The 12,966-nt window shown below is 47.6% G+C and overlaps 1 protein-coding gene across 4 annotated transcripts in view; it reads left to right on the top strand.

The window, feature by feature from the left end:
* LOC132390020 (NACHT, LRR and PYD domains-containing protein 3-like) overlaps positions 1-12,639 on the top strand; it is a 35,833-nt gene extending 23,194 nt beyond the window's left edge. For all 4 annotated transcript variants that reach the window (XM_059962601.1, XM_059962602.1, XM_059962600.1 and 1 more), the window contains 2 exons: positions 4,680-6,417; positions 12,183-12,639. In XM_059962601.1, coding sequence (XP_059818584.1) covers positions 4,680-6,417; positions 12,183-12,273 — 1,829 coding nt within the window. In that variant the 3' untranslated portion in view covers positions 12,274-12,639. The remainder of the gene's footprint in view (positions 1-4,679; positions 6,418-12,182) is intronic.
* Positions 12,640-12,966: the final 327 nt, after the last annotated feature.

The following is a 12,966-nucleotide window of genomic DNA, read 5'->3' as shown; positions in this document are numbered from 1 at the left end:
AATAACAATGAGAGCATCCATTTAATGAGAAAATCAGGTAACACCCAACTGCTCTGTTCAACCCCTAAGAAGCATATGAACCCAACTCTGTTCACATATGTACTGCCATACTGCAAACACTGCTACAGTTATCCAGTTTAACCTCTAACTCAATAATCCTGGGAATTCCATCAGGAGACAGTGTTAGTGAGGTTGAGATTGGAGGACAAAATCCTCAGCTCAGTCCACAGAAGCTGAAATTGATGTGTTGTGTGACAGACACTGCGGAAGGGTGAGAGATGGGAATTAGGACAGAGAAACCGAGGGTTGTAGGTAGCCTGCAGAGTTGTTCTTCACTGTTCTTCATGTTGTTTGCCAAAGGAACAGACACAGCAGTGAAATTCCCACACCCATTTCTAATACAAAACCGATTCATTCCCTGATTATTGAAGAATAACATTTCTAACACTGTCACTTTGTCTGAAGTAACTAATTAAACTACCAATGATTACCTACGCTCCCCATCCCACCCAAATACATTGAACAGAGACCCCACACATCACTAACAGGGTCCCGACACACTGTGAGACCCCACACATCCCTGACAGAGTCCTTGACACAGTGTGAGACCCCACACATCCCTGACAGGGTCCTGACTCACTGTGGGGCATCAAACATCCCTGACATGGTCCTTGACACACTGTGAAACCCCACACATCCCTGACAGAGTCCTTGACACAGTGTGAAACCCCGCACATCCTGGACATGGTCATTGACACACTGTGAAACCCCGCACATCCCTGACATGGTCCTTGACACAGTGTGAGACCCCACACATTCCTGACATGGTCCTTGACACAGTGTGAAACCCCGCACATCCCTGACATGGTCCTTGACACAGTGTGAGACCCCACACATCCCTGACATGGTCCTTGACACAGTGTGAAACCCCGCACATCCCTGACATGGTCCTTGACACAGTGTGAAACACCACACATCCCTGAGATGGTCCTTGACACAGTGTGAGACACCACACATCCCTGACATGGTCCTGACACACTGTGGGACCGGACACATCCCTGGTAGAGTCCGGACACGCTGAGATCCTGCACATCCCTGACAGGCCCTTCAAATTCTGTGAAATCCTGGATACACTTTGCAGAGTCCTAGCATACTTTTACACGTCCTTTCAAAGGATTGTGTTCAGCAGTAGTGTAGCTGTAATTATCTGTTTCCACATGTGCCTTCCCCTAATTCAGGACTCAGAGCATCGACATCGCTTTCCCTGATTGAGACAAATTGTGTCCAGAATACTCTCCCACTGACGCCCCAAACACTTGTCCAGCTACATTATCTCCTGCCTCGTCAAGTCAATGGAAGATACAGGTTAGGCTAATAATTCTTATGGCATGGACGGTGGTCCGGGTGAGAGAACATGATGGGATGGTTGGGACTGAAGTGGATAGTTCATTGGATAGAGTGTTGTGGGTCAGGACCTTGAGAGTGGATCAGCATATGGAAGTGTGATGTTGTTGTCTTTATGAAGACTTGATTGCGAGAGACAAGATTCCAGAGTTACGATACTTCAGATAGAGAGAGGAGGTAATACGTTTGAAAAGGTTTATTTGTTGACCTGGGGAATTTCACAGCTGCACTCAGAGAGGACACACTGGGGAGTTCAAGTACTGAGGCAATATGAGTGCATAGAAATAAGATAGATACAGTCACTGATGGGTTTTTACAAAACATCTCCCGATAGTCATCATGAGATAGAGGAACTAATATGTAGGCAAATTCTGGAAAGACGCAAAAGCAGCAAGTTTGTTGTAGTGGGTAATTTTAACTTTCCCTGTGTTGCTGATGACCTTTCATTCTCTGTCCCGTGTTTCGTACCTGCAAGAATATTGTAGGAATCTCTGATGGTGGGATGGGTTCTGGGAACAATGTGTGTAAGGTGTGAACTAGAGGAGAGGCCAGACTGCAACTGGTATTTGGACATAAGCCGAAAAGTTGCTGAGGTTTCAGTGGTGGAACCTTTGGGAACAGTGAACACAACTCTTGTTTATAAACAAGAAGAGGTCTGCAGCTTATGGAAACATAGAAAATCTACAGCACAATGCAGGTCTTTCGGCTCATGATACTGTACCGAACATGTAATTATTTTAGAAATTAAAAGGCCCTATTGTTTCTGCCTCCACCGCAATCGCCGGCAGCCTATTCAACGCCCTCACCACTCTCTGCATAAAAAAAAATACCCCTAACAATCCCTCTGTATCTGCTTCCAAGCACCTTAAACCTGTACCCTCCTGTGTTAGCCATTTCAGCCCTAGAAGACTCTGACTATCCACACAATCAATGCCTCTCATCATTTTATACACCTCTATCAGGTCACCTCTCATCCTCCGTTGTTCCCAGGAGAAATGGCCGAGTTCACTCAACCTATTCTCATAGGGCATGTTCCCCAATCCAGGCAACATCCTTGTAAATCTCCTCTGCACCCATTCTACAGTTTCCACATCCTTCCTGTAGTGAGGTGACCAGAACAGAGTACAATACTCCAAGTGAGGTCTGACCAGGGTCCAATATAACTGCTGCATTACCTCTCAGCTCCTAAACTCAATCCCAGGGTTGATGAAGGCCAATGCACTGTATGCCTTTTGAACCACAGAATCAAGCTGCATAGCAGCTTTGAGTGTCCGCTGGACTCGGACCCCAAGGTCACTGTGATTCTCCACACTGCCAAGAATGGGGTGTGCAGCATTGGGTGTGGGAAAGAACTTCGGGGAAGGCTGATTCAGTGGCAAAGGGTTAGAGTGACAGCAGCCCTTGTTAGGCAAATCCCTAACGGGCATGATTAAACATTAGCTGAGCAGAATTTGGGTCCGGCATGTTGCAAAGAGGATTAAAGTCAACGACGACAGTGCCTGTAGATTTTGATGGCAGATGTTGTAAATTTAGTCTGAAAGGGAGAGATGAGTTTCATGATGTTGAAATGAGACAGTCCGTTGTGGAGAATGAAGAGGTGTGCCAAAGAATGCATTGGGATACAGATCAGTTGCAGTTGCAGATGGGGAAATATCAGATGGAGTTTAATCCAGAGAAGTATGAGTTCTTGCAAATCAGGAGATCAAATGTATGGGGAAGTACAGAGTAAAGGTCATGACCATGACGTCATTCATGTCTACAGGGATCCTGATATTCATATCCATAGCCCCAGAAGCAGGTGGGATGAGTTTATGGGGACTATGCTAGCAGCAACTTTGTGGGCCGAAAGTCCCATGGCTGTACTGTACTATGCAGGTATTGTGATATCTGAAATCCTGAACCACCTGCTACCAAAATTCCTCGGACCCTGCTCTCTTCACCACCCAACCTGTAATGGGCATGGTTTTCAATCTTGTATTTGAAGGCACAGACTAGTAGCATCTCCACTTTCTCCCCTTTCCACAGAGGCTGTCTGACCTGTACTCACATCTACACTCCCGTCCTCCTATTGCTTTGCTGCAGAGGGCAGGCCAACATGCTGCATAACAGTGGTGGACTGGAAGCCTCTACAACGGGTAGTCAAAACTGCCCAACGCATCACCGGTACCACCAGCCTACCTTCCATCAGGGACGTATATAGAGAAAGTCTCCAGAAAAGGGACAGGAGCTTCAGGAAGGATCACACCTATCCTGCCTATAGGCTGTCTGTCTCTCTCCCGTGAGGGAGGAAGCTACGTAGCATCCACAGCAGGACCACCAGACTCCATATCAGTTACTTTCCTCAAACAGTAAGACTGATCAACACCTCCAATGATTAAGCCACCCCTCCATAACTAACAACCCCCACCCACCACCAGCACAATTTGAAAATTTTCTGTCAGTACCACTCGAGGTCAGAGTGACTCCTGTATCGTATATATTTATATTTATTGTGTTTTCCATAGAGTTCTTTATCTGAGTTTTTTTGTGCTACACCGTATCTGGAATAACAATTATTTCCTTATCTTTTACACTTGTGTATGTTCAATCTTGAAGCTGTTGAGTATTTATAACACCTACTTTTTCAGAGACATGAGACTGCGGATCTGCCGTCTCAAACCATTTTCTGGAGGAACTCATTGAGCTGAGCAGCAACTGTGATGATGGATTGTGGGGGGGGGGGGGGGAACTGTTTGCATTTTGTGTGATAATGCTGACTGTCTCAATCTCCTGAACAAGACATTGCCATTTTCTTCCCCAGCAACTCCCACCCACAGTGCATGTGCTGCTCAATAAAGCTACTTCTTTGTATTTTGAAACAGTGATGGTGGGTGGGAGGGGAAGCTGTGATTCCTCAACTTGTTCCTTTGACAGAATGCCCACTATCCTTTTCTCCATCTCGATACACCACATCAAACATCCGGCTTTCAAAGTTCTTCCGCAGGAACAATCATCGTGGGTGGGTGTCCAGTACGGGACAGTTGGGGGTCAGTAAACTATTAGGGAAATATTCACCTTCACAGTACAGTTCATGTGGTAATGTGATGATCTGGTGTTTATCTAGACCAGGCCTTTCTGTACAGTCAGCAGTCTGTTAATCAAATTTACTGTACTGTACGAGCATCCATTGATGAATCCAGTTAATGCATTAGCTTTGAGCTAACTCTTGTGTGCTTAAATACTGAGTTCTGAGTTGAGGCATCTAACAGTTTGTCCACTGTCTGTTTCCATGGAAGATGTTCAACAGAAACACAAGGAGACTCTGCGGGCACAAACTGAAACACTGAGAGTGAACACGATCCTGATGAGGGAGAAGGAGAAGGTTTTCCAGCTGGTTGATCGATACGCTGAGCTCACGGTCATTTCTACTGTTCGAGATCGGACACTGGTGGAACATGAGCTGCTGGCAAGAGGCAGAGAACATGGCGAGTGGAGAGAAAAACATCTTCGCAGAGAACTGGAAAAAATCCAGACTGATCAGCTGTTCCAGAGCAGCTTTTCCTGGAGTAAGTTCAAATCTGGGAGTTCGGCAACAGTGGCCGGAGTCCCGGGGATCGGGAAAACAACAATGGTACAAAAGATTATTCATGACTGGGCCATGGGGAAAATATTCCAACAATTCCAGTTTGTCTTCAGTTTCAAATTCCGTGATTTAAACTCCATTAACAACAGAATAAACCTGAGAGAACTGATTCTGGATCATTATCCTTACTTTGGGAATATGCTGAGAGTGGTCTGGAAGAACCCAGAGGGATTGTTGTTTATATTCGATGGTTTGGATGAATTCAAACACAGAATCGATTTTGCTGACAGTCGGAGAGATACAGAACCAAAGCACCAGTGCCCAGATCCCGAGTGGTGGTGTGAAGTGTCTGACATTGTGTACAATTTAATCCAGGGCAAGCTGCTCCCAGGGTGTTCAGTGCTGGTCACCACCCGTCCCACTGCATTACATTTATTAGAAAAGGCTGAGATCAGTGTCTGGGCTGAAATTCTGGGATTTGTTGGTGAGGAACGGAAGGAATATTTCATCAGGTATTTTGAAGATCAGACGGTGGCGGCAGCTGTTTTCAAACACGTGAAGGAGAACGAGATCCTGTACACCATGAGCTACAACCCCTCCTACTGCTGGATCCTCGCTCTGGCACTGGGCCACTTCTTCACACAAAGATTCAGGGACCCACAGCAAGTTCCCAAGACCATCACCCAACTGTACTCCTACTATATTTACAACATACTGAAAAACCACGGCCGTGAGATTGAGAACCCCCGTGATGTGTTACTCAGGGTTGGTCAGATGGCCTTCAGAGGAGTGTCCGAGAGGAAGATTGTGTTTACAGATGGAGATTTGATCAACTACAAACTGCAGCCTTCCCAGTTCCTGTCCGGGTTCCTGATGGAGCTTTTGGAGAGAGAGGATTCTGCCCGGAGCGTGGTGTACACATTCCCACACCTCACCATCCAAGAGTTTGTAGCTGCAGTCGCACAATTCCTGATCCCAGATGGAAGAGATATCATGAAACTCCTCACTGAAGCCCACTGTGTGAAGGATGGGCGATTTGAGGTATTTCTCCGTTTTGTTGCTGGTCTCTCCAACCCAATGACAGCTCGGGGCCTGGAGGAGTTTCTGGGTCCATTTCCTCATGAAACAACCTGCCGGGTGATTGACTGGGTGAAGGAGGAGGTTAAACGCCGAAGTGGAAACACAAGGAGTGAAGCTGGTAAAAGGAGCCTCCTGAACACATTGCACTACCTGTTTGAGTCTCAGAATCGTGGACTGGCTCAGGCCGCACTGGGATCTGTGGAAAGGTTTTCACTCAGTGGAATGACACTGACCCCGATTGACTGCGCGGTCCTGTCTCATGTCGTCGGACTCTGTGATACAATAAAACACCTCGACCTGGAGAGCTGCCACATTCAATGTGAAGGAATCCAACGGCTGGGACCCGGGCTGCACAAGTGCCTGGTGTTGAGGTAATTTGATTTATCTCTCACTCTGAACTGTGAAACTGTTCCATTGTGTTGTTTCAATGTAAAGGAATTTTGGTAAATTTGTAGTAAATCAGATTGTGAAGAATTGTGACAAATGCCCAGGGGATCAGTCAGTAATTCCCCAAGGACGGGAGGGTTCTGTGGTTCCTTGTGAAGGGATGTTGAAGACTTCATCAGATCAGTGAACAATGACCATTGGTTTAATGGTAGTAAATCACAGGAATGGCCGTGTTTCTCGCTGCCTGTGACACGTCCATTAACAATGTTCCTTCTCACTGTGACTGACACCCAGACCGACACTGACTGCAGCAGGTGGGTCAGAGATTCACACCCCCTTCGCGGTGAGGGACAAGAGACCGTCAGCAGACTGTCCCAGTGAGAAGGAAAGAAATACCATTGTGAGATCGTCCTCCCACTGCCCTTCCCCGTGTGTGACTTTGCTCACTTCCAGATACACAAAGAGCGAGGGCGCATCTCCTCTGGGTCTCTGTTCAGACCCAACACACACGTACAAAAAATGTCTGCGTCCTCTCGTCTTGTAGGATTATCGTTTTCCCTTGGAATCCTCCTGTGGGACTTCTCATCCCAATCTCCCTTCCATTCTTTGGAATCTCGCCCCCATCCCCATTCCTCCCGTGGACTCTCTATTACTCTTTCCTCATCCTCCTGTGGGATGTCTTGTCCACACACCCCACCACCCTTCCTGTGAGATCTCTCTTCCCTATCCCCCTTCCTTTTGTGGGATCTCTCCTCCCCATCCCTCTTCCTCCTGTGGGATCTCTCTTCCCCATCCCCCTTGCTCCTGTGAGATCGCTCTTCCCCATCCCCCTTCCTTCTATGGATTTCTCTTCCCTATCCCTTCCTGCTGTTGGAACTCCCTTCCCCATACTCTTTCCTCCTGTGGGATCTCTCTCCCCCATCGACTTCTTCCTGTTGGATCTCACTTTGGCATGCCCCATTGTCCTGTGGAATTTCTCTTCGCCGACCCCCTTCCTCCTGTGAGATTTCTCTTCCCAATCCCACATCCTCCTGTGGTGACTCTGTTCCACATCCCCCTTCCTCCTGGCCGATCTCTTAACCCCTTCCCCCTTCATCCTGTTTATTTTCTGTCTATATCCCCCTTCCTCCTGTGGGATCTCTCTTCCCCATGCCTCATCCTCCTGTGGGATCTCCCTTCCCCATCCCCTTCCTCCTGTGGGATCTCTCTTCCCCATCCCCCTTCCTCCTGTGGGATCTCTCTTCCCCATCCCCTTCCTGCTGTGGGATCTCTCTTCCCCATCCCCTTCCTCCTGTGGGATCTCGCTTCCCCATCCCCCTTCCTCCTGTGGGATCTCGCTTCCCCATCCCCATTCCCCTTTTGCTTGTGGGAACTCTCCTCCCCATAGAATCATAAAATCATAGAACATTACAGCACAGAAAACAAGCCATTCGGTCCTTCTAGTCTGTACCAAAACCTTATTCCGCTAGTTCCATTGACCTGCACCCAGTCCATAACCCTCCAGTCCTCTCCCATCCATGTATCTATCCAATTTATTCTTAAAGCTTAAGAGTGAGTCCATATTTTCCTCATCAGATGGCAGGTCGTTCCACACTCTCACCACCCTCTGAGTGAAGAAGTTCCTCCTAATGCTCCCCCTAAACCTTTCCCCTTTCACGGTGAAGCCATGTCTTTTCATATTTATCTCTCCTAATCTATGTGGAAAGAGCCTATTCGCATTTACCCTGTCTATACCCTCATAATATTGTAAACCTCTATCAAGTCTCCCCTCAGTCTTCTGCACTCCAAGGAATAAAGTCGTAACCTGTTCAATCTTTCCTGGTAACTCAACTCCTGAAGACCCGGCAACATCCTAGTAAATCTTCTCTGCACTTTTTCAAACTTACTGATATCCTTCCTATAGTTAGGTGATCAGAACTGCACACAATACTCCAAATTTTGCCTCACCAATGTCTTATACAACCTCACCATAATATTCCAACTCCTATACTCAGTACTTTGATTTATGAATGCCAGGATGCCAAAAGCCTTCTTTACAACCCTGTCTACCTGTGAAGCCACTTTCAGGGAATTATGTATCGGAACCCCCGGATCCCTCTGTTCCTCCGCTCTCTTCAGTGCCCTACTGTTTATCTTGTATGTCGTACCTTGATTTGTCCTTCCAAAATGGAACACCTCACACTTGTCTGCATTAAATTCCATCTGCCATTTTCTGGCCCATTCTTCCAGTTGGTCCAGATCCCTCTGGAAGCTTTGAAAGCCTTCCTCGCTGTCCACAATGCCTACATCTTAGTGTCATCCACAAACCTGCTGATCCAATTTATCACATCATCATCTAGATCATTGATACAGACAACAAACAACGATGGTCCCAGCACAGATCCCTGAGACACACCACTAGTCACGGGCCTCCAGTCTGAGAAGCAATCATCCACTACCACTCTCTGTCTTCTCCCACACAGCCAATTCGAATCCAGTTTACAACCTCTCCATGGATACCTAGTGTCTGGACCTTTAGAACTAACCTCTCATGTGGGACCTTGTCAAAGGCCTTACAAAAGTCCATGTAGACAACATCCACAGCCTTTCCTTCATATGCATTCTTGGTAACCTCCTCGAAAAACACTACAGGATTCATTAAACATGATCTACCAGATACAAAGCCATGCTGACTATCTTTTATCAGCCCTTGGCTGTCCGAATCCTTGTGTATCCGATCTCTCAGAACACCTTCCAATAATTTACCTACTACTGATGTCAGGCTCACTGGCCTGTAATGACCTGGTGTACTTTTGGAGCCTTTTTCAAACAACAGAACAACATGAACTACCCTCCAATCCTCCGGCACCGTACCCCTGTCTGAGGACATTTTAAATATTTCTGCCAGGGCCCCTGCAATTTCTACACCAGTCTCTCTCAAGGTAGAGAAAATATCATGTCAGTTCCGGGGGATTTATCTACCTTTATTCGCAGTAAGGCAGCAAGCAGCTTCTCCTCTTTAATCTCTATATGTTCCATGACACTACTGTTTGTTTCCCTTAATTCCATATCCGCTATGCCAGTTTCCTGAGTAAACACTGACGCAAAAAAACTGTTTAAGATCTCCCCCATCTCGTGAGGCTCCACACAGAGACGACCACTCTGATCTTCTAGGGGACCAATTTTGTCCTTTACTATCCTTTTACTCTTAATATACTTGTAGAAAGCCTTCGGGTTTACCTTCACATTATCTGCCAAAGCAACCTCATGTCTTCTTTTTGCCTTCCTGATTTCCTCCTTTAGTATTTGCTTACATTTTCTATACTCTTCAAGTACCTCATTTGTTCCTTGTTTCCTATAGCTGCTAAACACCTACTTAAGCAGATCGCCAATATCCCTTGAAAACCAAGGTTCCCTCTGCCTGTTAACTTTGCCTTTAATCCTGGCAGGAACATGCAAATTCTGCACTCTCAAAATTTCACCCTTGAAGGCGTTCCACTTACTGAACACATCCTTGCCAGAAAACAACTTATCCCAATCCACTCTTCCCAGATCCTCTCTCATTTCCACACAATTGGCCCTTCTCCAATTCAGAACCTTAACTGGAGGACCAGTCTGATCCTTATCCATAATTATCTTGAAACTAATGACATTATGGTCACTGGACCCAAAATGTTCACCTACACATACTTCTGTCACCTGACCTGTCTGGTTACTTAATAGGAGATCAGGTACTGCACCCTCTCTCGTTGATACCTCAATGTATTGATTTAGAAAACTTTCCTGAACACATTTGACAAACTCCACGCCATCTAACCCTTTCTCAGAATGGGAGTCCCCGTCAATATGTGGAAAGTTAAAATCCCCTACTATTACAACTTTCTGTTTCTTACATTGGTGTGCTACCTCTCTACAGATTTGCTCCTCGAATTCTCTCTGACTACTGGGCGGTCTATAATACAACCCTATTAGTGTGGTCACACCTTTCCCGTTCCTCAGCTCCACCCATATGGCCTCTGTAGATGAACCCTCCGGGCTGTCCCGTCTACACACAGCTGTGATATTCTCCCTGACTGGTAATGCCACTCCTCTCCCTTTCATCCCTGCCCCCTATCACATCTGAAACAATGGAAACACGGAACAAAAAGCTGCCAGTCCTGACCCTCCTGCAAACCAAGTCTTACTAATATCATCGTGCCAATCCACGATCTAAACTCATCTGCCTTACCTGCAATACTCCTTGCATTGAAATAGATGCACCTGAGAACATTTCTATCACGTACACACCATTGATATCTGTCTATACAAGCAGTCCTCGCATGACCCTTATCCTCCACCACCTCACTATCTGCTCTAACACTCTGGTTCCCCTCCCCCTGCAACCTTGTTTAAAACCCCTGGAGCAGAACTTGCTAACCTACCGGCAAGGATGTTAGTCCCCTCCAGTTCAGGTGCAAACTGTCCAATTCAGACTGGTCGCACCTCCCCTGGAAGAAAGCCCAATTGTCCAGAAACATGAACCGGTCCCTCATGCACCATCCCCTCAGCCACGTATTTAGCTGCATTATCTTCCTATTTCTAGCCTCACTAGCACGTGGCATGGGTAGCAATCCTCCTGTGAGATCTCGCTTTCCCATCCCCCTTCCATCCTCTGGGCTCTCTGTTCCCACTCCCCCTTCCTTCCAACTATTGGATCTCTCCTCAGCATCCCCCTTCCTCCTGTGGGGAATATCTCCTACTCATCCCCCAACCTCCTGTATGATCTTGCTTCCCCACCCACTTCCTCCTGTCTCGTATCTCGTCCCCATGCCCGATCATCCTATGGGATCTCTATTCACCATTCCACTTCCTTCTGTGGGATTACTCTCCCCCATCCACTTTCATCCTGTGGGATCTCTCTCTCCCATCCCCCTTCCTCTTTTGGGATCTCTTCCCCATTACCCTTCCTCCTGTGGCATCTCTCTCTCCCATCCCGCTTCTTCCTTTGGGATCTCTCTTCCCTATCCCCCTTCCTCCTGTGGGACCTCTCTTCCCAATCTCCCTTCCTCCTGTGGGATCTCTCCTCCCCGTCCCCCTTCCTCCTGTGGGATCTCTCTTCCCCATCCCACTTCCTCCTGTGGGATCTCTCCTCCCCGTCCCCCGTCCTCCTGGGGGATCTCCTCCCCGTCCCCCTTCCTCCTGTGGGATCTCTTCTCCCCGTCCCCCTTCCTCCTGTGGGATCTCTCCTCCCCGTCCCCCATCCTCCTGTGGGATCTCTCTTCCCAATCTCCCTTCCTCCTGTGGGATCTCTCTTCCCATCCCCCTTCCTCCTGTCAGATCTCTTCCCCAACCCCCTTCCTCCTGTGGGATCTCTCTTCCCCATTCCCCTTCCTCCTCTGGGATCTCTTCCCCAACCCCCTACCTCTTGTGGGATCTCTCTTCCCCATCCCCCTTCCTCCTCTGGGATCTCTCTTCCCCATCCCTTTAGCTTGGGTGGGTCTATTTCACTGTGTCCCATTGACATTTCTGCATTTCGTGTCAGAAACACTTTTCTCTCCATCGGGGAATGGGACAGAATATGTGGGGTTTATAGGGTCTCACCGACAGACGAAATTACCGACATTCGGTAAATACCCTGGAGCTGGGCAGTGAGGGACATTGACAGTGATGGGAACTCCGATCAGTGATTTACTGGACAGTTTAATGTTTCCTGAAATATCCGAGTGAGAGAAATTCCCCCAGACCCACGGTTTGAATCACTTTGTTTATCAATCTGTCTGTTTGCGTTTAGACTTGGGCGGAATGAACTGGGAGATTCAGGAGTGAAACTGGTGTCTGCGGCTCTGAGGAACCCGGAGTGTAAAATACAGACACTGTGGTAAGTACCAGACTGTGGGAGATTGTGTTTACAGTCACTGGGTGTCTGACACTGAGAATGAATGTGATCAGCAGAAACATAGAAAACATACAGGACAATACAGGCCCTTCGGCCCACAACGCTGTGCTGAACATGTTTCTACCTTAGAATTACCTCGGTTTTACCATAGTGCTCTATATTTCTAAGCTCCATGTAACCATCCTAGAGTTTAAAGTTTTCGCCTCCAGCAGCCCATTCTTAAAACTATGCCCTCTCGTGCTAGCCATTTCAACCCTGGGGAGAAGACTCTGACTATCCACATGATCAATGCCTCTCATTATCTTGTACACCTCTATCAAATCACCTCTCATCCTCCGTCACTCCAAGAGAAAAGGCCCAGTTCACTCAACCTGTTCTCATAAGGCATGATCCCCAATCCAGGCAACATCCTTGTAAATCTCCTCTGCACCCTGTCTATGGTTTCCACATTTCACATCCTCCTCCTCAGAGATTGCAACCCATTCCTCTTCTACCTGTGGGATCTTTCTTCCCCGTCCCCCTTCCTCCTGTGGGATCTCTCCTCCCCATCCCCCTTCCTCCTGTGGGATCTCTCCTACCCATCCACCTTCCTCCTGTGCGATCTCTCCTCCCCATCCCCCCTTCGTCCTATGCGATCTCCCCTCCCCATCCCCCTTCCACCTGTGGGATCTCTTCTCCC

Source organism: Hypanus sabinus, unplaced genomic scaffold, assembly GCF_030144855.1.
Source record: "Hypanus sabinus isolate sHypSab1 unplaced genomic scaffold, sHypSab1.hap1 scaffold_740, whole genome shotgun sequence".
Lineage (NCBI taxonomy): Eukaryota > Metazoa > Chordata > Chondrichthyes > Myliobatiformes > Dasyatidae > Hypanus > Hypanus sabinus.
This window is presented reverse-complemented; position numbering and strand designations above follow the sequence as displayed.